The sequence below is a fragment of the Corythoichthys intestinalis genome, chromosome 16 (assembly GCF_030265065.1).
Source record: "Corythoichthys intestinalis isolate RoL2023-P3 chromosome 16, ASM3026506v1, whole genome shotgun sequence".
Classification (NCBI taxonomy): domain Eukaryota; kingdom Metazoa; phylum Chordata; class Actinopteri; order Syngnathiformes; family Syngnathidae; genus Corythoichthys; species Corythoichthys intestinalis.
The window spans coordinates 25843115-25868331 of record NC_080410.1 but is presented as its reverse complement, the minus strand read 5'-3'; the positions used below and the strand labels follow the sequence as shown (position 1 = coordinate 25868331).

Below are 25217 nucleotides of genomic sequence, written 5' to 3'. Positions count from 1 at the left end.
CCCATGGCACTGTGGCTAACCTCCCTAGATGTGGACAGAAAAGAAAAATTGACGATAGATTTCAACAAAAGATTGTGCGGATGGTTGATAAAGAACCTTGACTAACATCCAAACATGTTCAAGTTGTCCTGCAGTCCGAGGGTACAACAGTGTCAACCCGTACTACCCGTCGGCGTCTGAATGAAAAGGGACTCTATGGCAGGATACCCAAGAAGACCCCACTTCTGACCCAGAAGCATAAAAAAGCCAGGCTGGAGTTTGCCCAAACTTACCTGAGAAAGCCAAAAACGTTTTGGAAGAATGTTCTCTGATCAGATGAGACAAATGTAGAGCTTTTTGGGAAAAGGCATCAACATAGAGTTTACAGGGAAAAAACGTGGCCTTCAAAGAAAAGAACACAGTCCCCACAGTCAAACATGGCTGAGGTTCCCTGATGTTTAAGGGTTGCTTTGCTGCCTCTGGCACTGGACTGCTTGACCGTCTGCATGGCATTATGAAGTCTGAAGACTACCAACAAATTTTGCAGCATAATGTAAGGCCCGGTGTGAGAAAGCTGAGTCTCACTCAGAGGTCATGTGTCTTCCAGCAGGACAATGACCCGAAACACACTTCGAAAAGCACTTGAAAATGGTTTGAGAGAAAGCACTGGAGACTTCTAATGTGGCCAGCAATGAGTCCAGACCTGAATCCCATAGAACACCTGTGGAGAGATCTGAAAATGGCAGTTTGGAGAAGGCACCCTTCAAATCTCAGAGAACTGGAGCAGTTGGCCAAAAAGAATGGTCTACAATTTCAGCAGAGCATTGTAAGAAACTCATTGATGGACACCGGAAGCAGTTGTTTGCATTTATTTTGTCTAAAGGTTGTGCAAACAAGTTTTAGGCTGAGGGTGCCACTACTTTTGTCCGGCCCGTTTTTGGAGTTTTGTGTAATATTATAATGATTACATTTTTTTTCATTCTTTTTTTTTATTTTATTTTTTTAATTGCAAGCAAAATAAATGAAATGTGGTACCGATAATACCGTAGCATTGTAATTGCAATCCTTTTCTGGGAGAAATTGAACATTATCTGACAGAATTGAAGGGGTGCCAATACTTTTTGACAGCAGTGTAACATCCACAAACTTGTGCTTGAAGAAGCAGCAGCAGATAATTCCACGGTTTGAGACCACGTTTGAGAATAACATTAATGCTAATTAAAGCCTTTTAAAATTTTATAGCACTTTTTTTTTTTTTTTAACAGTTTAACAGTTTTTTTTTTTTTTTTTTTTTTTTTTTTAACATTTCGAGATGGAACCGTCACTTGTAGGTTGCTTGTTTCCAGTCGAACACTTCATAGTGAAGGCGTGAGGCACAAAATTAAGATACACGTTAATATTCTCTTCAGAGTTATACACTGTGTAACTTGTGACATTTGAATACAGTAGTAGTTTGAGTAGGACATTGCATGAGTTTATCAAGGAAGTACAGTGGCGAATAGCTAGCTTGTTAAAACAATGAGTAAAATCCTTCCTTATGTATTAACTTTTACCTTATGAATGGCAAAGTTATAACCGCTGATAGGGTTGTCAAATAAGGGTCTTTTATGATGAAGCACGCGGTAATAGCGGCATGGCGTGTGCTGGTGGCAGGACCCGGTCAATTGTGTCATTTATCGGGGTTCAGCTGCAGACAATTTATGACGGAGGACGGAACCGAATTTGGTGAACACAAAAGTCTCACGAAGGAGGCGTCTCTGTACATTCACGTAAGATATATTTCGTTTTTGAGAAAATTATAGTTTTGTTGTTGTTTGTTGTGTTTTAAACCCTTTTGGGTAGCCCTGTGCTCTGCTATGTGAAAGCGAATAAAAGCAAATATATATGGCGGAAAACACAGACAAGACTGAAAAAGCAGTTTCTGCTCTTGCACTCCTACTTTAAGCCAAAACAACTGTTGTGTTTGATACAACAATATGTCTATATGCTGCCATAGCATATTCATGGCGCATGAAGCCCCCGAACTATTTTTAATTTGCCCATTTTACCCTGAAAACCCGCTTTTGTTTCAACCCAGCCATAAAACGAAGGTATTTAATTATATTTATTATTCAAAATGTCTATCATTTTTAGCGTAGAATTGTTAACTGATGTGTAATATTTCGTTAAAAAAACGACTTAAAAAATTATTCGCTCGCATATTTTAAACTTTTAAACAAAATACGTCACAATGAAAAAAAATGGTGTCTGTAAAAAAGTCAAGGCAAGGCAAGGCAAGGCAAATTTATTTATATAGCACAATTCAACACAAGGCAATTCAAAGTGCTTTACATCACATGAAAACCATAAAAATCACATTTAAATCAACACAACGTAAAAACCAAGACAAAAGATCGCATTTAATCACAGAATAAAAATAAATAAATAAAAATAAAACAAAAATAGAAATAAAGCAAAAACTACTACTACTAATAATCATTGAAATCAGCAATGGAGATAAGCACAAGAGGAATAGAAGGCAGGTAGATTGAAATATATAGACAGTTATGGATATGCAGTGCTAAACAAAAGCGTTTTTAGCCCTGATTTAAAGGAGCTAACAGTTTGAGCATACTTCAGACGTTCGGGTAACTTGTTCCAGAGGTGAGGAGCATAATAACTAAATGCTGCCTCACCCTGCTTGGTTCTTGTTCTTGGAACATGCAGAAGACCCGTTCCAGACGACCTTAGGGGTCTAGATGTCTCATAGGAATCTAACAAGTCAAGCATGTATTTTGGTCCAAGGCCATTAAGTGTTTTGTAGACGAGCAGTAGTATTTTATAGTCTATCCTTTGACTCACTGGAAGCCAGTGTAGCGATTTCAAAACCGGTGTAATGTGGTCCAGCTTCCTTGTATTTGTGAGGACTCTGGCTGCAGCATTCTGTACTAGCTGCAGCTTCCTGACTGATTTTTTATCAAGACCTGTAAATATACCGTTGCAGTAGTCCAATCTGCTGAAAACGAATGCATGCATAAGTTTTTCCATGTCTTGTTGAGTCAGAAGCCCCTTAATTCTGGTTATATTTTTTAGGTGGTAATAAGCGGATTTAGTGACGGACTTTAGATGGCTATCAAATTTTAGGTCTGAGTCAATAATTACGCCAAGGTTTCTGACTTGATTTGTAGCTGTAAGTGACATTGTGCTAAGTTGGCTGCTTATCTTTGACCTTTCCTTTTTTGGGCCAAAAATGATCACCTCTGTTTTCTCCACAGAAAAAAAATGGTGTCTGTAAAAAAGTCATGGATATTTACCTGATAACTATCGCCTAATTGTATTTTTTTTTTGTTTCTGTCGCATTTTTCTGATGTTAGATGATAAATAATCGACCCAAAGAAAGAAAAATTGAAAGAAAAAAAAAAAAAAACGTTTAAAAAGGTAAATATATGAAAAATAAAATCTCGACCACTCCTTGATGTCTGCGATTTCTGCATCGCGACCCTTGTTATATTACCATGTTTCACCCATAAAATCCCCAAAAAATCCATCTGTGGCCATTCACAGCTGTGTCTTGACACTCAGTGATAAATGCTACATGGAGTTTTTGGATCGAAACAAGGTAAGTACGCGATAATATCTCGTTAAAGTCATGGCGTCTGAAATTCTGCTCTCGTGTGCTCTCACCTCCAGACAGGGTTTTGCTGTTTAATTTTTTTTTTTTTAAATGCCCTCCTGTTCAAAATTTTTCTTCCCCCAGAAAATTGAGATTTTAAGCTTTCCAATGATGTATCACATGTGCATATCGGACAATTTTGAAAGTTGGCTAAATTTGGGGTCTCAGAGTGGAGCTTCAAGTCACCTGAGTGTTTTCCGCCATATATATTTTTAAATATTTTTCTTTATAGGAAAAAGGAACGTGTTTTACATTTGACCGCAAATTATTTTGATGAATAGATTTATCAAGGCATCTTTCCCACAAGAGGTTCTCGAATTACTGTCTTAGTACAGCTCTTCATATTCACTCCAGCAGAGTTCCTGGGCTCAAATTAGCTTCTGCAATCACATTCACAAGTCATCTTTTTTCCGTCTCTTTCAAAGTGGCCTTACTGCCTCAAACGATGCTCCTACTGCAACTTCAACAAGTACATCCCCAAAGGTGACAATAACCACATAGTGAGCCAATGTCTTCAGCAGGAAGTAGAGTCGCTGCTGCAGCTCAGTCAGGTGTCCTGGTAGGTTCATTTCTCACATCCGATGTTACTTCATTGTCCCCATTTCATCTGCTTTGTCCTGACAGCGTCACCTCTGTCTTTTTTGGCGGCGGTACTCCGAGCCTGGCGCACCCAGCCACTGTTTCAGCCATCTTGGAAGCGGTTTCCAGGCGGACCAGTCTGGCTGACCAGGCTGAGGTCTCACTTGAAGTAAATCCCACTTCTGAGGGGATGGCAAAATTGAAGGATTTTAGCCATGCTGGGGTTAACCGTTTCTCGATAGGGGTCCAGGTAAGTGCCAAATATTGCACATTACAGTATACCTTCACCTATTTGTGATTCACTCTACTGGAATCACACAAAGCTGTAGTGTTAGGCGATATGGAAAAAATGTTTTCTTTCATGATATGGGACATTTTATGCATCAATAATGAGGTAACATGACGCAACATATTGACACTGGAAATTTCAGCATGCCTTGTGCCCTTTAGAAAAACGTATTTTTGAATACGTATATTGTAACGTATATTGTATTTGTTAGTGGCTAATTCGTTCCCATTGTAGAAGTTTTTGACTGTTAGTTGCCACCTCATAATATATTAATTTTCATTCACTGTTTGTTTTATTTATGCACCATACGCCCATTTGTGTTGTGTGGTGATTTATCACATCCCTGTTTTGCTAGTATAGGGACATCTAGTGGCTGTTATGCATCATTGATTTGACATATGTGACTACTACAGTGGTACCTCGATATACGATCGCTTCGACACACGATCATTTCGACATCCGACGTAAAATTTGACTCGCCATTTGTTTCTACATCCGACGACATGCTCTAAATACGATAATCAATGACAGCACCGCAGTTTCTTTGTTTTCCCGCAAGACGGACACATGGCAGATTTTCTTGTGAGAGAAATCAACATGGGTTCCAACAATGTTAGTGCAGGTGGTGGGAAAAAAAACGTGACGCTTACCGTTACCATTGACATGAAGATAGATATGATAGAAAAATATGAGCATGGGGTGTGCATCTGTGATATGGCTCGCTCAACAATACAGCCGTAGACAGTCTATGACGGTCCTCCTCCGTTCGCCAGTCTTTGTAAGTTAAGGTGGCAAATATTATTGTGGTTACATTGCCAAAGAAATCGCCAGCTTTGTCAGGTTTCTAATCATTTATTCCATCAACTTGTGCAACACAACACGCCTAGTGTCCCCCGCAGCAAGTAAACAAAGTGAAACTAAAAAGGCTGACACGCGATGCGTTCAAGTACACCATGCAAACACATTCGCCACATTAGATCCCGGTTAGTTACATTATTACAGGTATTATTATTATTTTTATTATTGCTATTACTATATTATTATTCTGATTTTTATTCATAATTTATTTGTTTTGCTCTTTGTAATTAATATTTGCAATAGTAACATCAGTATTTATTGAGAATTTAGTGTAGGTTTTCGGGCTGTGAAACGAATTAATGGAATTACAAGATATTATGGGAAAATCCTGCTCAACATACGACCATTTCGACATACAAACAAGGTCCTGGAATTAATTAACTTTGTATGTAGAGGTACCACTGTATTTCTATTTATGATGTAGTATTAAAATTGATAAAGACAGTAAAAGGAATTTATGGTGATACATAATTACTATCGTTTTGGTGATAAGTGCCGTTGTAGCGCCCAGCACTGCTAAGATGCCTCAAGATAGCACCAAAAACTTTGCAAAAATGTTCCACACAGTTTAAGGAATCATTGGATTCATCAACAATCAATTCCAAACAATCTTAATTTGACAATTCTCTCCACAGTCTCTTCTGGATGATGACTTAACCAGGCTGGGCCGCGATCACAGCGCTCACCAGGCCCTACAAACCGTCGAGGAAGCTCGCAAATTGTGCCCTGGGAAGGTGTCTGTGGACATCATGTTTGGGCGGCCAGGGCAAAGCGCAGTGCTGTGGGAGGCGGAGCTGGCGGAACTGTTGCGAGCCTGTGATGACCATGTGTCTCTTTACCAGCTAACACCCGAACGTGGCACCTTGCTGTTTAAACAGATACATAGCGGCGAGGTGACACTGCCCGGCGACCACGATATGGCCGAGATGTATGAAAATGCTAGAAGGATGCTGCACCAGCATGGGTTTGAGCAGTATGAAGTGTCGAACTTTGCCAGAAATGTGAGTTGCTTGCAGAGCTCCAGGCAAAATTACGATATAACCCAATATGTATAACCTTTTGTGTTTGGACTAAAACCAGATTAAGACCACTTTCTCCACATTTTTCTGCAGAGTGCAGTGAGCTATCACAACATGAGCTACTGGAAAGGAAGACAGTACATAGGTGTTGGTCCAGGTACCATTCTATTCAAAGCTATGATCCTCAAAGGCATCGCCAACAATTTTCTTTTTCCAACAGGAGCGCACGGGCGCTTCGTTCCTCTCGGTGAAGGAGGTACACATCGTGAGGCCCGCACACAGACACTGGAGCCCGATGTGTGGATCCGTGAGGTCCGGCAATACGGACACGGTACTCGCAGGAAGATTCAGCTAGGCCGTCTAGAACTGTAAGCTTCTGCACGTCCACCTGGAGAAACGTTGGGTAACGCGTGACTTACAAAATGTAACAAACAGCAGGCACCACCAGCTGACGAACATTATTGAGGTCGCTGCACATATGCGTGTCCTTTCAGTCATGCTGTCCATGTGAAAGAATTTCTCAGCACATTGACAGGCACTGTCATGTTCCTGTTATTTCTGAACTATAGTGACTATTCTTTCTTTTTTGTAGATTGGAGGAGGTGTTGGTGATGGGGCTGAGGATGGCAGAAGGCATCACTCACAAGGTGATGCACTAAATCCATTATACGAGTATGCCACACGGTCAATTATTACTTTAATGAAGTTTAGAAATTTTGATAGAAATTTTGAGCAGCATAAGAATACATTTACACATTCAGTCACTGCTGTACTTAACAATTTCTCTGAAATATTTTATATTTATAGCCGAGAAGATTATTGTACACATTTCCCCAAGGACTCAATCTCGTTCTTGGTCTTACTTCCCAAAAGTCTTGATTTTTACATCATCTCATTATTTCTGATTAGAGGGAAATCCAGGATGGGTCTCGGTCATGGTCTTGACCACAACAAGCCTCATTGTACATTCTTTCATTAATTTCACGTTCTTTCTAGAAGTGTTTTTTCCATTGAAATGTTTATGTAGTTGTGACTATGCTACTGTGTTATTAATTCTTAGTGGCTCACTATGGCTGAATTCAATTTACGTTATAATTTGTATAGCGTCTCCTCACCCTGACAGAACTCTGTCCTTCACCAAGCACCCCTTGTAGATATAAGTGGTGTACTGTATGTACAGATTTAAAAATTTCACAATTGCCTTGTGTTAGTGTTAAAAACAAGTATAGTTCCATAAGTCAAAAGTCTAAATCCACTCATTAAAAATTTTCAAATTACTTTATCAGATACTGCAACTGTGATTTACTATGGCAGTTTTATAAACTGTGAGCAATGAACTACTAAGCGCAAAAATGGAAGAATACGTGATCACTCTGTACTAGACAACACGCTCACTTGTTGATAGATAAATATATAGAAGTGTTCCACAAGGCTTGCTATTAGGTCCGCTCATGTTTACATTCTAATTTCTAAGCTATTAATGTCAAAACTGCTTGCCGTTACTGTAGAAAAAAAGTAGGGATGTACCGACTGTTATGTACTTCCTTAATCTAAGTACATGTATGGCCGAGACTTGAATGGAACAACACTTCTTTATTCAGTGTGCTTGTCAGCATATTCTCAGCAGATTCCTTTTATACTGTAATACCACACCCACATGGTACCCGCGGGTTATTAAAAGTATTAAAAAAAGCATTGAATTTAGTTTTCCATTATTAAAGGTATTAAAAGTATTAAATTAGCTGTTGTAAGTCTGGAATTTTTTCACCGTGGTCTTAATTTTCAAGAACATCTCAGTGCAACCTAAATTATATCCGTGACGATTTTTTTTTTTTTTTTTAAATCCATAACGAAGATGGCGCATAGAATTTTTACAATGCACTGCACTACAAATCGAAATGCAACTCGTGCGTGCCAAACCACCACAACCGGCAAAACGGAGAATCCATCCACCTCTGCATCGGGAATGCGTCCGTTTGTCGGTGGAACGAAAACCCTGCAGGCAGAAGCATCGTGGATTCTGAACACCAAAACAGACAACCATTCATATCCTTCAAATGAGTCCATTGGTGATCTGTTTCGGATATTACGTCATTTTTGGTCGGCATCGGCTGTTACAATGTTGGTCATATTGCGTTTTGTTCCAGAGGGAGCGTTCCGATTCGAATCGATTACGATTTCTTGGAGAAATAAAAAATAATGACAAATTTTTCGAATGTCTTCTATTTGAACTTATTTTTTCTTTATTAGAACTGAAAGTGACTGTGAATTTAACTCTGTTAATACACACAGAACGATCCTTTGGGATTAAGAGCATTTTATTTATACAACAGACTACAGCTTTGTTCTTAATTAAAGCAATAATGAAAGAAGAAAGTGCATATATACCATTTTAAACAAAATCAAACATGAGAGATGGTAATCAGTCTTTCTGTAAAGCAGATAGTCTGTCAGTCAGGGGAAGTGGGTAGGCAGTAGAGCTGGGAATGGGAATTCAGAGGCTCCGATTCGATTATAAAACGATTATTGATGCACCCTTTTTTTTTAATTTTTTTTTATTTTTTTATTTTTTTAATGTTTTGTAAATTAGTTCCAAAATTGTTCAAAAATACTCTCAGGCTAAACCAAACTACTATTTCAGTATCAAGTTAACATATAGCAGTAAACAAATATACAAAAATAACAGTAAATAAAAAAACTCCAGTCCCCATTCTGTATCAGCAGCTGTAAACTACATTCAATTCATTTAATGTTGTGAATCAACCGTTAAAGTTGTTAAAATTGCTCCCGTTATTCCATAATTTCCCTTTTGTCTACTTTCGACATGCGAAAGTTTTAAAACTATTTTAAAGATCGATTCAAGTCAATATTTTACCGATTTAGGAGTATTTTAAAAAAAAAAGGTTAATTAGGTTTGTTTGGAAGGTTCGCTACAACAGCCTTGCAGGGAAGTGTACTGCTTTAAGATGGCGGCCGTTTACTAACGCCCGCATCTAGCTTTTTGTAGGTGTGCTGCTAACGCCAGCGAATCTAATTGCATCTAGTCCTATATAAATGATATCTACCGCAACATTATGTGGATGTACTTTGTAGCAGCTTTTCACCAGCAGTCAGGTATGTTGTTGTGTTTTTTTATCTCGTGGCATGAGTTGAGCTAGAGCCGTGAGTTGAGCATTGGCATTACCCGAGGGGCCGGGTATTGGGAAGCATGATGTTTAGCTACTCTCGCTCCGTTCCTCATTGACCGCGCGGCGCGCTGAGTGTGTTGTACTTCCGCTTTAATTGGCATATTTCAATAATCGGAATTTGGATGTTTGTGAATCGTTCTCGAATCTTCCACGGCTGAATCGCGAATAATCTAAGAATCGGAAATTTTGCACACCTCTAGTAGGCAGCCAGGGTGAGGTGCTGTCACATTTCTCTCTGGTCTTACATAAATGACAAATCACATCATAAATCACACAAATAATGCAACCCTATTGCCAGTGAAGGTAACAAAGGTTTACGAGCACCTCACCTTTAAACAGATTAATAGGCCAACGAACAATGTGTATCAGGCTTAAATTAAATGTAGAGCTACGCATTATGCCAAAATATGTTATTGTATCAAAGCAAAAAACAATATGACATGCTTATAGTTACTGTAATCTCGTAGCAGCAATCTTGGCAGGAAAACGAGACAGGGACACGCACACCCAGACAGACCGACAGACACACAAACACACATATGCGCATATACTTTCATACTTTAAGTACATCTTGAGATAATACACTTACTCATGGCGTTATACCAATTTGTGTCCAAATTTGGCTGGGCAAAAGTAGCATAATTGCCGGGATTTGAACGTTTTTAACATAGTCTGTTTCGGTTCAAAATCGATTAATCAAACAGCCATCTCTCAAAGCCCCTAAAAAATCTCAATATTTTTTTACCAATATCGTACAGACCTAATTTATGTATATATTTTTTTACTTTTTAATGGCTAAAAAGTAACAAAATAATCGAGAAATACAATGGCTTTGCTAAAAGATACAAAAATATGTACGTTTTATACTCTGCAACACTCCTGGAAAAGGCGGAAGAGGAAGTACTGTAATAAATACAGTACCGTAACATGTTTGGAACTTTTGTTCAAATAAAAAAAAAACATTTTTTTTCCAGTATCGGATTGGGACTCAGTATTAGCAGATTCTCAAAATCAGGTGACCCGGACCCGGGTGCAAAAATATACGATTGGGACATCCCTAGAAAAAAGCGACTAGCATTGCCACTTGGCCTGCTACCAAGATTTACGGTACAATATCTCTGACTTCCTGTCTTCCTGTAAAATCCCTCTATGAGATCAAGTTATTATCTTGTTGCTATGGTGTAAAGGTCCAAATATTTTGGCCCATAAACAGAATGTACAGTATATGTAATTGTAAGTTTTATGGCATTTCACAGCACTGGCAGCTGTTCAGTCCACAGCTGGGACTCAGTGACATCTTCGGTTTATCTACTGACGTCCGAGAATTCCTCCGCCATGGCCAGCTGACCCTTGATGACGGGTGATGAATCTACCTAATCGTTTTTTTTTTACACTGGTGCCAGAATCACGTCACATGTTTGTTTTTGTTTTTCCTCTGCTCTTTAGAGGACTGTGTTGCTCCCGGGACGGTCTGGCATTATTGGACGGCATGCTGCCAGATCTGCTGCTAGAACTGGAAAGAAAAATCCGTCCGAGAGTTCCAAGAGGGCCACCTGCCAATTCATGATGGTAGTGTTGGTTTTACTTCAAGAATCTTTTCAGTTCAATCAAATACGGCATAATATGGATAATTTAAACATTGAAAGGCAGTCATGACTTGCTGGACATATTGTGTCGTTCCAGGAATGCTTCAATTTAAACGATTTTTGTGAAGTGTGCATGTGGGGGGGCGTGCGCGTGTGTGTATACATTGCAAGAGCTGTCATGACCTGCATACTAATGATCTCATTATGTTTCCCCAAAGAAAACATGCATTCAATGCACTTATTAGAAGCTTGACAATGAATTAATGTGATCCCTATCTTGTCACATTCAATGCACAAGTGTTGTCACGGCTGATAACCTGCTCACAAAAGCATATTGGATGCAATTTAATTATATATATCTACATGTATTGTAATTACATTAGGATTTCAAAGATCTACCACAACAAGACGTGAGTGAAGAACCAATTCTAAACATTTAGATTAAATTAAAGCATGTACAGGCGGCATTCTAGTTAATACTGAGCTGTAGGCTTTTGTGATTTACTATTGAATATTTATTTTTACCATTTGGCCTGCAGAATTTCGCCTTGTCATTATGCTAAAGCTATTCATCTCTTTTAATGAGGTCGTTAAACAAAAAAATGCCTTAGTGAAAAAATATACAGCTTAGCATACTGAAAATCCTCTGCCACCCTTATATTTAGTATATACAGTGATACCTCAGCTCACGAACGCTTAAGCTCACGAACTTTTCTCCTCAAGAACATTAAATTCGCGAGCATATAGTCTCTGTTGACGAACTAGTTTTCGGCGGACGAACCAAACCACGCGGTCGAACAGCGCCACGAGAAGCTGACGCACGCTCACGGCGTCCCAGTTCTTCCCCTCCCTTTCGTTGAGTGCGGACGTGGTTTGTGTTTGATAGACATTTTGGACCATATTGAGTGTACTTTTGCTATTATGGGACAGAAAAAGACCCCACCACAGGCTAGTGTTAAGCCTAAGAAGACATTAAAGAAAATTATGATCGCGCAGAAAAAGGAGATAATTGAAAAACACGAACGAGGTGTGCGTTTGTGTGACTTAGCGTCCCAGTACCAGTACGCTAAGTCTACCATTGCTATCATCCTTAAGAACAAGGAAGCTATTAAGGGTGCGTGTGTGGCACACCTGAGGTTGAGTTACCTACAGTCCTTATGGAAGGTGACTCTCCTTCCAAACAGTAACTCCCTCCCTCCCTCCCTCCTACTCCCTCTCCATTCCATCAAGCCATCAACTACCATCACAAAGGTAAATAAAACGACTTTGTTATAGACCCTACCCACGTGACGTCACAACTCCGCTCTCCTGACTGGTGCCGCCCACTTGTCCGGCAACACATCGTGTTGACCTGTTACGGCTACGTACATTCCTCCTATTTACGACGTGTTTTTCTGCTCGTTAACATTAATAATCAAAATGGTGAAGGCGTGTGTGGCGGTCGGTTGCAATAACAGAGAAGATAGACGGAGAGACTTGAAGTTCTACCGGATTCCGAGAGATACGGAGAGGAGAGAGCGAGATGGGCTGCTGCAATTCGACGAGAAAACTGGGCTCCAAACGATTACCACAGATTATGTAGTAGTCATTTTATATCTGGTAAGATGCATTTAATATATATTTAGAGGGTTTTGGGCTGACAACCACAATTAAGATCATTGCTAGGCTAATCGCCGACAACATACACGTATGTATGTAGTGAGTGCTATCGCTAAACCATATAAACATTAAAAGCCCTAGCTCCATTGACAAATGACATGAAATACATTAGACTTGACAGTGGATGTTAGCAAGAACAAAAGATTTTGAATTGAAAATTTCGTAACTCACCTTCCGAGCACAAGATTCCTGCCGAATTTTCGTGTACGAGGACCTGTTCCACCCAACCAGCAACGTAGCATTTATAAGCCTCCAAGCTCTTAAAGTTTTTCTAACTTTCGTGAGAATAGGCTGATTTTGTGTGGACAAGATAGTTGTAAATATCAGGGTCAGGCAGAGACGGTGAAGGCAGCCGGTCAAAAATCATCGATTTAGGCATAAAATATGGATCTGGCGACTGTATAGAACGAAGCTTTTCCACATAACGCCTTTTATGAAACACATCCAGTGAGTTTACGGCATCAGAAAGCACCGGGTCTTCCATGAAATGCATTTTAAATTCCTCGATCAATTGAAACCAATGCTAATACAGAGACAAAATGACGGACAAGTGGGCGGAACCATACAGCGAGCACGTGGTTTTATGACGTCGGTGGGTAGGCTCTATACAGTACAGTTTATTTCTTTAATTACAATACAATAGCACATTTATTATACATAAAATAAGGTATATTTTTGTGCAGTTTTAAGGCTTATTTAGTAGAAAATTATTTTTTATGGGGACCTGGGAACGGATTATTCTCATTTTAATGGTTTCTTATGGGAAATAAATGTTCATTTTCGCCTTACACACACTTTCTGGGAACCAATTATGTTCGTGAGCTGAGGTATCACTGTACTGTATTATCCCATGTATGGGAATGATTAAGCCTACAAACAATAGTTAAACAGATAGAGCCCCTCAACATGCACTGTAGTGCAGCTTTATTTTTTGGCATAATGGCAATTTCTATTTTCCCTTTTAATCATTACATATATTTAATATCCAGGTGTGGAGGAAGTTTGCAAATTCAAAAAGAAAACACACACACACATACACAAAGGAGAAAATCAATACTGCAACTGTTTTGGGTCTTGGCCTTTTTATTATATAATGTGAAATGTCACTTTTCTCTCTATATCTGTAGAACATTCAATCGGCAGGCATAAAGGAAGTTTGCAAATTAATAACAAGTCAAAATGTTGAAAGATGAGTAAATTTAGTGCACTTTGTGTTTTGTCATCCCTTGTGGTTGCATCTTTGTAATGAAGTCTTTGTAATGAAGTGTCCAATGAGCGTGGACCACTGACGCTGACTCACACAATCACACCTCCTCCACGGTACTCATCCTTCGCATGCGTTGGTGCTCTTGTGCACACTAACAATTCATCTGGCATTTGATAATGCGAGGCTTCGGTCCTTTTTATCTGAGATTTCTCCCCCCCCCCCTCCCCCACACACACACGCATAAACTCGATGAGCTGTTTTTTGCATCACTGCCTGGAAACCGCTGACTCCTTACGAGCCGGGGTTTTATATGGAATCCACGTCATAAATGTAGCCAAGAAAGTTTTATTACAGCATGATGTTATATCATTTTATTTGGGATCTTTGGTACATAACAGAAAAACAAAATGAAAAAAGCAGGAGTGTTTCATTTTTATGTTTTTAATGTGTTCAAGTAACGTTATAAATACATTCATGCTATGTCGATGGACAGTTTTCAAAGTAAGCACAGTATGTACAAAAAGTAAGAATGCACCGGTCCAGCCAGTTGCTATTCAGAGTATAACTCCTTACATAATACAACATTGTAGCATACTACTACAATGGGTTTCTGCGTAGAGGGGTCTCGATTCATTGAATCTGACACCTCTCGGGTTTAGATTTGGTGCTTGATCCAAGCACCAGTCGCAGATCACTGCCAAAACTCGGCCGTCGTGCCAGAGGGTCCACGGTGGCGCAGGGTGTGGCCCCGTGCCGGCACAGCGACTGATAGGTTAACATGGAGACCAGCCTGTGCTGCGAAGGCCCGGTCTCATCCGGAAGCCCGCCTATGGTTGCCAGCTCTCGGAACACGGCCTCCAGTGAAGTGCCACGCTTAGCCGAGGTTTCGAAGAAGGCGACGTCCCGGGTTAGTGCCGCGGTGATGTCGGACCGGCTGATGACTCTCTGAGAGTCCAGGTCTGATTTGTTGCCGCAGACAACTACTGGCAATCGCACCTTACGCTTGGACTTGACCAACTTGCTTTTAGCGTGTCTGATTTCACTGAGCAGCTCACGGACCTCACTGAAAGATTCTTTGTCGTCCAAACTGAAGACGAGAAGAAAAATGTCACCTAGAGATGGGGGGGAGAGAGAACATTTTTATTATTCAAATGTGACCTCTGGAATTATAGAATCACATGTAGAGAGAGGAAATTATCTTGTTCAGTGCTATTAACAGCAATAGACGATTATTCCCTGCCAGCCCCTCCTAGTCAAAATGGATTGGGCATCTATCGCCGTCACTGGCAGGCAATTAAGTAAAAACAATAAATATTCTTTGATTCTTCTTGTCCTCCATCATCATCATCATCCTTTGTGGAAAAGAATAATACAGTATAGTTTTCTCAGCACATAATTTTTGGTTCCATTGCACATTTACAGCTAAAACTTTATGTCCAGAGTATTATAACATGATTTATATATGAGCTAATTAGTTGACTAATCGCACTAACCAAAATAATCACCCTACTGAAAACATTTTAAAAATGTAAATACTGTAACGTACTACATTTACTCCTTTCACATATATTTTTACTGCTACTATTATTGTCATGAAAATTATTTTTGTTGTTTTCATAAAACCAAACAATAGGAGTGCTATTGTCAAGGTTCCTATAGGGTCTTAAAAAGTCTTAAATGTACTCATCTTCATAAAGTTCCACTGGTATTGGCTCTCATGTGGTAGGTCCTAAATTTGAAATTGGAACACATTGCATGAAATTGTGTTTGAGAATTGTTTTTATTTTTTTGTGAGGGTGCCATATAATTTGCTCTGAATTTAGTTATGGTCTGAAAAAGTGTTTTTAATTTCACTCATTGAATCCTGAAGGAACTATGTAATTATGTAATTCACACCAAAGACTAAGACTGCAGACAATATTGCTAATAATAAATGGCAAAATCGCAGCGTTAAACAACATCTCAACCTGATCCTCTTCATTTACTCGGTAATTAAAAAGACTTTAGTTTACTATTATTGTTCAATAGTATGGCTGTGTATTATATTCACCAGTGAGTATGGACAGTCTCCGCTTTGCTGGGAAGTTTCTCTCCCTGGCAGCATCCAGGAGGTCCACCTGGTACATTTCGCCTCCGACATGGAAGAGCTTCCTGTGGAAGTCCTCTGTAGTGGCCTCGTACTCCTCTTGGAATTCCTCCCCCAAGAAGCGCCGAACCATGTTGGTCTTTCCCACCCCGGGCGCACCCAGCACCACAATTCTGTGACAGTTCTGGGGCTTGACGGTACTTGGCGCCACCTTGTCCTGCTGCTTCCATCGCCCTTTGACTGTTTCTAAAAGACCCATTCCCGTTTTTGATAAGTCGGACACCTTTGCGTGCTTCTGCCGATCAGGTGAGGGGTGAGGATGCCGGGTCAAGGTGTTGAGCGATTCCACGGGAAAGTGTAACTTCTCGCTCGTGCTCATCTTTGGGTGAGTTCAGTAGTCTCCTGACATTGGTTTGAGGATGTCTGAGTGCGGCTCGCTCGTGTGGCCATGTGCGCGCCGAGTGGAGCCTGAACTGTGTTTTTTATACACCCACGCCGAGCGTACGGCCTGCGTCATCCACTTGCATCCAGGGAACATGTTCCGTTTATAGAAGCAACTCCCTCCCTTCTCCCATTTGATTAGTATGTAGGGTCCCCTGACTTAATCACACCTCACTTTGCCTCATTTTCACCCGAAATGTGTTTGTTGCCTCATGGTGGATCAATAGACTTGCAGAATTGCCGGGAGTCTTGTTGTCACGGTTACGGGAAAGATGAGACTTCTGAGCATCATGTGTTTTTGTTTTTTTTTTTCAACTGACTGCCTTAATGAACATTTGGATTTGGATGTTTTGGGTTATTTATGTGATTCTCTAACCAACAAAATCGGTTCCGAGTTGTGTTGACTTCCAAGCTGTTTTTAGAAAGTACTGTATTTCTCCCATAAGATATAATCCAAACATGAGTCTTAAAGACTATATTTTTAAACAAAAATGTTATTTTAAATGGTATATATAGCCAATAGAAGCACAATACCCAATTTTATGTGATGCCTTGGTTTACTGCTTAATTTGTTTCATGACCTCATAAAATACAATTAATCTGTTCCGTATTCGGACACCTATTACGATCATTATTAATTAATATATGATGGAAAAATTTAACAATTTGTTGTTTTGGCACTTAAGATGAAAATATTATGTGTAGCACTTTTGGTTACAGGGAACTAACTTGAAGTGAGAGGAGGAACTCCATAGGCATGTTTAATACAAAAGTAGTGCATTGCCACCATCTTGTGGCATCTACAGGAAAGCCTAAAGCGAGGGTCAGGAACCTTTTTGGCTGAGAGAGCTATGAACACCACATATTTTTAAATGTAATTCCGTGAGAGCCATACAATATGTTTAAAACTAAAAATACAAGTAATGTGTGTATTTTATGTAATTTCAACACTTATAAAGTACAATAAGTCTCTGAATTCTTTTTAATAACATTGTTATGCTGTTGCTAATCAATGATTAGTATTTCTTACCATTAATGTGACTTCTGGTGCTGCATGGTTTTGCTGATGGCTTTGTAGTCTGGTTGATATCTGGTGGAGTTAAGCTTCATGCAGGCGTGGAGAAACTTAGGATGCGTCTCTTTTCATGTTCATGAAGAACCGCCACAAATCCTTTTTTTTTCCCACCACGCACGGAGCACCATCAGTGCACACCGAAACAAGTTTATCCATTGGTAGATTTTTTTCTTTAGCCAACTCAGTGAAGGACTTGAATAAATTATCCCCTCTTGGTGTCCCTGGCATTGTCAAAACTGCAAGACTTTCCTCATGTAGTGTGTCACCGACAACATACCTTGCAATCAATCACTTGAATGACTTGAATAGCTGTTTGGGAAGACTTTGGTTGACTCACCATGACCATATTGTATTAATATAATACCATTTTATCCAGGCTAAGGTGGTTCATTGTAAATGATGAAGATTGCTCTCTCTCTCTCTCTCTCTCTCTCTCTCTCTCTCTCTCTCTCTCTCTCTCTCTCTCTCTCTCTCTCTCTCTCTCTCTCTCTCTCTCTGTTATGGTTCAGGATCGATAAAAGGAAGGAAAGTACTATTACTATGACATGACGAAAAACAAAACTATGCATCAGCATAAAAGTCAAAACAGCAAATAAAACAATACAACAGATAAAATCCGAAAATATTGAAGCCCTTAAGAAGTAAAACCAGGCTACCCGAGTCAGGGGGAAAGGCGAGTTTTAAAAAGGTCATCTTTAACTGAGATTTAAAAAGGCCTAGATTGGTAATCGTGCGGATTTCAGGGGTAGGCTATTAAGTGTTGACCTCGGAACTTGCAAAAGAAGCTGGCCGCTAGAACGAAGAGCCCTACCAGAGTTAGGGAGGGTTAAAATAAAGGGATAAATAAGAAGGAGCCTGGCCATTAATAGAATTAAAAACAAACAGTAAAAGTTTGAAATCAATTCTAAAATGGATTGGAAGACAGTGGAGTCATGATAGCACAGGGGTAATATGTTCCCGTCGTCTAGGTGTACCAATTAAAAATCGAGCAGCAGCATTTTGAACAAGTTGAAGACGAGAAATAGAGGACTTGGGAAGACCAACATAAAGTGCATTGCGGTAGTCCAGCCTTGAGCTTATAAAAACGTGTCTTGCTTTTTGAAGGTCGTGGCGACTAAGAAAAGGCTTCACTTTGGCCAAGAGATGGAGCTGGAAAAAACTTGCTCTTAGGACAGAACTAATCTGTTTTTCAAAGTTGAGCCTGTTATCGAATATTACTCCGAAATTTTTAATGTGTGTCTTAAAAAGGGAGCCAGGGCGCCAGTGTTGGGCTCAAAGGCATTCATCATGGAAGGTGTGGCAAAAGTAATATGTTCAGTTTTGCTCTCGTTAAAATGTAAGATGTTTCGTGCTAGCCACTGCTCACATCGAATACGCACTCCATCAATTTAGTGAGAGCAGTTTGTTCATTGGGTCTCAGGGGCAGATACAGCTGCAGGTCGTCAGCATAAAAATGAAAAGAGATATGTTTTTTTTTTAATAATTGATCCTAAAGGTAGGAGATAAATTGCAAATGGAACAGGCCCTAAAATAGAGCCTTGTGGCACCCTGCAAGACAGAGAAGTTTGTGAGGAGGAAAATTCCCCAACCATTACCGAGAAGGTCCTATGTTCCAGGTATGATTTAAACCATTGTAGAGCATTACCACTGATACCTAAGAAGTGCTCTAAACGAGAGGCAAGGACTGTATGGTCCACTGTATCGAATATGAAGAAGGAGGCCATGTCTCTGATCAAAATTGATTATTTAGCTGTACTGGACTGTCTCAGAAAATTAGAATACACAATATTCTAATTTTTTGAGACAGTAAGGAAATTAGAATATTGTGTATTCTAATTTCCTGAGACAGTCCTGTATATATACACAGGACTGTCTCAAAAAATTAGAATATTGTGTATTCTAATTTTCTGAGACAGTCAGGAAATTAGAATATTGTGTATTCTAATTTCCTGAGACAGTCCTGTATATATACACAGGACTGTCTCAAAAAATTAGAATATTGTGTATTCTAATTTTCTGAGACAGTCCAGTATTTTTCACACTTCAACTGAAGCAAAAATATTAAAATATTTTAAAAACGGAGTAGGCGCTCCACATAGCCTAATACACACTAAGACACACTTTGACAGTTTTCACATAAAAAGACAAAAAAAAAAAACAATAACACGTCCTGCGATGGGACTATTGCGCACGTCCAGATGATATATCAGGCAGGCTTTTTTTAAATGTATATTTTTTGACTCACCACTGTGCATATGTTCTGCCTACTCATCATATCGACGCATGCACTACCTCAGCACCGATCACGAACTGCAGAGGAACAGCTCACTCACTGCACCATGATTCACCGAATGAAATGAGTTCTCTGTCAGGGTTTTTTTTCCCATCCAACGTCACATTGGAGTGATTATTTATTCAAGAGGCCAAAAAGGCATTGTGGTTTTTTCCTTATTACTTGAAAGGAAGTCTAAGACACATTAGGAATATGACACTGAGGAATATCATGGAGATGCTGTTGCGTGTCCAAGAGTAAATATAGATGCAGTGATTTACAGGATTTCATGTGCCTTCTATTTAAACAATTGGTGGACGTTTCAGTGAAGTAATACAGTGACAGTGTGAAATCACAGTGGCTGTTTTCCATTCAAGCTGCCTGTAGAGTTGTGTCAGAAAGATGGAATAAGGATGTTGTTGTTGTGTTCAAGTCATGGTGAAATCTTTATTATCTAAATCCGTCGTCAGTAATACGTAGTATTGTACTATGAGCCTAGGTGTTTGTTCATTCACAGGTTTTATTTTGTAAGACTTCCACTACCTGTTTTTATTCACATGCATTCAGGCTCGAGAGGATGTGCCAATATGAGTCATAATGTTAGCACACTTTTAAAACTTTGAATATTGATCAAGAAAACTTTTTGGTGGACGTCGATTAACTCATTGCTTGCCTTTGACAAGGATAAATGTCTAATTCATTTAAAATGTGAGGACTGGCTGTGAATCCTCAACTTTAAATGTCATTAACACCACAAGACGTCCAATACATTTTGACTGGAAGTGGGGACAGCGCAACCAACCCTCTCAGTCAAAATGGATTGGACTTCCAGCGTCGATAATGGCAGCAAATGAGTTAGGCAGTGACGTAATGTTAGTGCATTTAATGAAGATAAAAGGTGTACAGTACACAGCCCTGTTCAGTTAAAAAATGTGCCTACAGTCCCTGACGAAAGTCTTGTCGCTTATCCATTTTTTAGAAACAATTGCTAATAACCTGACTTTTAATTATTTAATTGGTTTCAGAAATGGCTCATATGAAAGCTAAGACCCTCCCAAATTATGTTGAATGTACAAAAATATATTTGTTTCACTGAAAAAAGATTTATTGAAGAAAGACATAAAGGTCAAATTTTGGCAAGACAAAAGTTTTGTCGCCTACAGAAAGTAGTGTAAAAATTGAACAAAAAATGTACTTCAAATACAAGAATATGTTACATAACATAAGCAAATTAAGTAGTGGTGCTGTGAGATCCAAATTTAATATTTTGTATGACTTCCATGGGCTTCGGCAAGGAGTCATACAACTTATTGATGAAGTCATCAGGAACATCAAAGTAAGCAGTCTTGCATGCCTCCCAGAGTTCATGAACATTCTTGGGTTTCATCTTCCATGCCTCCTCTTTCATCCTACCCCAGACATGCTCAATGATGTTCATGTCTGGTGATTGGGCTGGCCAGTCTTTGAGGATCTTGATCTTCTTTGCCTTGAGGAACTTTGAGGTAGAGATTGAAGTATGCGATGGAGCACCATCCTCCTGCAGAATTTGTCCCTTTTTATGGTTAGGAATGTAAGAGGCAGCTAGGATTTGGTGATATTTCAGACTGTTTATCTCTCAGGATGCAGACAATTAAAAACGTGTGGCATTTGCCAAAGGCCCACAGCCTGTCAAAAGGATGGACGCTGGAAAAGTGGCAAAAGGTGGATTTTTCAAATTAATCTTCCATTGAATTACACCACAGTCGCCGCAAATATTGCAGGAGACCTATTGGAGCCCGCATGGATCCGAGATCCACTCAGAAAACAGTGAAGTTTGTTGGTTACATCATTACCAAAATCATGGTCTGGGGTTACATCCAGTATGGGGGTGTGCGAGAGATCTGCAGGGTGGAAGGCAACATAATTAGTCTGAAATATCAACAAATCTTAGGTGCCTCTTACATCCCTAACCATAAAAAGGGACAAATGCTGCAGCAGCATGGTGCTCGATCGCATACTTCAATCTATACCTCAACGTTCCTCAAGGCAAATAAGATCAAGTTCCTCCAGGACTGGCCAGCCCAGTCACCAGACATGAACATCATTGAGCATGTCTGGGGTAGGATGAAAGAGGAAGCATGGAAGACAAAACCCAAGAATGTTGATGAACTCTGGGAGGCATGCAAGACTGCTTTCTTTGATGTTCCTGATGACTTTATCAATAAATTGTATGAATCCTTCCCGAAGCCCATGGATGCCATTCAAAATATTAAATTTGGATCTCACAGCACCACTACTTAATTTGCTTATGTTATGTAACATATTCTTGTATTTGAAGTACATTTTTTGTTCAATTTTTACACTACTTTCTGTAGGCGACAAAACTTTTGTCTTGCCAAAATTGGACCTTTTTGTCTTTCTTCAATAAATCTTTTTTCAGTGAAACAAATATATTTTTGTACATTCAACATCAATTGGGAGGGTCTTAGCTTTCATTTGAGCCATTTCTGAAACCAATTGAATAATTAAAAGTCAGTTTATTTGCAATTGTTCTACAAAATGGATAAGTGACAAGACTTTTGTCAGGGACTGTATAACCTTTACTACACAACTGAAGTGTAGATGTTCCAGTAGGCTTTTCCTGGCTTTTTTTAAATTATATATTTTTTATTTGTTTTATATTAACACTAACTACTGTTTGGAACTGTTCATAATTCCTTCACAATTTGAGACCTTAACCCAAAGCTTGGTTTTATCAGACCACAAAATATTTGTCTTACTTGTACTTCTCCCTCAAATTTTGCTTTTTAAACACTGAGATACATGCAATCTTCAAGTTACAAGTTCACCACTAGAGGACAGCAAAGAAACCAGAGTGACATAAGGGTCAAGCCTAAAAATGGTGTGAAAATAATCAATGCTTTACCTTAAAGATGACTCATAGTTTTGGTGTTAAAATGTGTTCATCATGTTTCTGTTTGTGCGACCTCGCACACTCGCCCCCCTCTGTACCCCCTCCTCCCGTCTGCAACCGCCCTTCCTCCTTGCGTTGACCTCCACAGGCCTTTGTTGGAAAACAAAGAATGCTCAGGCATCTGTTTTTAGGAGAAATACAAGTTGCCAAGGAGGGAGGAAGGGTAGGAGTTACGGGACGCCAGCTATGAAGTTGAGCTGGACCAACCTGATCGGCAAGAATTAAAAGAAGCTGTGACAACCCAAGCTAATTTAAATGCTGGAACATACCTCTTTGTGGTTCTTGAGGCCTTTGCAACATTAACCTCTGTTGACATTTACAACACTTGTGTGTTTTTCCAAGGAGGAGCTGGTATTTCCTGTACATCCTGCTCCGCCGAGACCTTGCCAGACTTCCTCCGTAACGTTTCCTCCACATCTCACAACCGGCATTAGCAGCCTCGCTACTCACGCGGCTAGTCGAGATTACTAAAGCCCAAAGCCAATAATGGTGAAGTCCTGTATAATGCATAAGGATGGGACTTCAGACAATATGCCATTAGTGCTGATGAATAAGTAAAGAGCCCAGACTTTCTGCTACGAAGGAAATGCGGCTCTCAGTTGAAACGCCGGCGGGACACATACCTTGTATAACATGTTGTATGTTTAAATCTGTGCTGTAGGTCCGCTACAAGCAACTATTTTGATAGTCTGTTAATCACTGATTATTTTTGCCATAAGTCAACTCGCATTAGATTTTAGCTGGAAATGTGCATTGGAACCAAAAACTAAGCATGTGCTGAGAGAAGTTGCACTATGTATTATTATGCAACTATGTTTTTTCCCCAAAGAAAAAGATGTAAATATCTCATTTTGCTTTACGACACTGATAATCATCTGCTTTCATCACAGACTACAGAAATCAGAGAATATTTACTGTCTTATTTAATAAAAATAAATGATTAAAAAAATAGAGGCTACTGTTTTTCATTTTTTGTTTTAACAGAAAAGTTTTTTTTCTTATTCACCGGCATTGACAGCAATAGATCAAATCCATTTGAACTTGGATGTTTCAGTGCTGTTGAGCACTGGGAGGGGCAGCCCATCCCAGTCCATATGGATTGGACGTCTGTCCCCCTCAATGGCAGCCAATGAGTTAAAAAAAATACTATTAAGATACTAAAAAATTGATTTGGAAAATTGCTAGGTGAACAATGCCTCAAGCCAAAATGATTATCTACTATCAAAATATCCATGATTAACTTGATCAATTATTAGCTGATTAGTTGACTAATCGTGACAACCCGACTGTATCATCTTAATCACAGCTCGAAATCAGGGGAAACCTCAGATTGGAATAATTGATTTTTGGAGTTTAGTAAACTGAAAAATTAAGCATAGCCAGTCAACAAAAAATTCTGACCTCACACATTTTGTCTGCCACTAACAGCAACAGACGTCCAATCCATTTCAACAGGGAGGGTTGGCAGATGTATTGACCTGTCAATGCCGCTGAAACGTGATCATTCACTTTCAGCCCTCCAAGTTCAAATGGAGTTGAATACATCTCCTAGCCTGTACTTAAGCCATACCTCTTGGCCAGGGCCGGAGTGGGACTCATTTTCAGCCCGGGAATTTCATGACTTAGACCGGCCCACTTTATTTAAAATAGGGATGTCCCAATCGCATGTTATGGCACCCGCGTCCGAGTCACCCGATTTTGAGAATCTGCAGATAAAGAGTCCCGATCCGATACCGAAAAAATATAGATGTATTTGAACAAAAGTTCCTAACTTCTTACAGTACTTCCTCATCCTCTTTTTTTCTGGGAGTGTTGCAGAGGATAAAATAAGTATATTATTGTTTCTTTTGGAAATGTCGTATTTCTGGATTATATTGTTACTTTTTAGCTCTTAAAAAATATAAAAATATATAAGTGTACTGCCTAAAAAAACTGATTTTTCTTGTGCACTGCCCAACAGTTTGCCACTATTGAATGTCCTCCAACAAAATACAGGGCTTGGTCTTTTCTTGTTTTTATATAAAGTAATTTGTTGAAATTTGTGAAACTGTAACAAAGAAACATACATGTCTTCAAACATAATGGAATCCTCCTACTGCTTTTCTTTTATAAAGCATTCTGATCAATTCAAGTCAATTTTATGACAGTTTAAAGACGCCACATACGTTGTATATGGACTACGTGTCCCCTGGTTACCCTGGGCTCAAACAGCCAATGGCATGGGACTTGGGGGGGGCATCTCTAACCTAGTACAACTAGGTTGCTGTTTTATGATATCGAGTGGGAAGTGGGCGAGTGTTTTCGGCGCATTAAAAAAGTTGACATACACTTCAGATGTCACGTCTGCTCATTACTGCACAACGCCAGCATATGA

The 25217-nt window shown here is 39.5% G+C and overlaps 2 protein-coding genes across 2 annotated transcripts; one reads left to right on the top strand and one right to left on the bottom strand.

The window, feature by feature from the left end:
* Positions 1 to 1322: 1322 nt before the first annotated feature.
* rsad1 (radical S-adenosyl methionine domain containing 1) lies at positions 1323 to 23751 on the top strand. The gene is made up of 10 exons (XM_057818036.1): positions 1323 to 1748; positions 4057 to 4190; positions 4256 to 4460; positions 5993 to 6358; positions 6470 to 6533; positions 6597 to 6744; positions 6969 to 7023; positions 10821 to 10924; positions 11011 to 11133; positions 23186 to 23751. Exons 1-9 carry the CDS (start codon positions 1587 to 1589, stop codon positions 11129 to 11131), a joined length of 1359 nt encoding a protein of 452 aa, XP_057674019.1. The 5' UTR covers positions 1323 to 1586; the 3' UTR covers positions 11132 to 11133; positions 23186 to 23751.
* Positions 14276 to 16990, bottom strand: rasd2a (RASD family member 2a). Its single transcript, XM_057818037.1, has 2 exons — positions 16067 to 16990; positions 14276 to 15128 (listed from the first exon to the last, which is right to left on the bottom strand). Exons 1-2 carry the CDS (start codon positions 16479 to 16481, stop codon positions 14647 to 14649), a joined length of 897 nt encoding a protein of 298 aa, XP_057674020.1. The 5' UTR covers positions 16482 to 16990; the 3' UTR covers positions 14276 to 14646.
* Positions 23752 to 25217: the final 1466 nt, after the last annotated feature.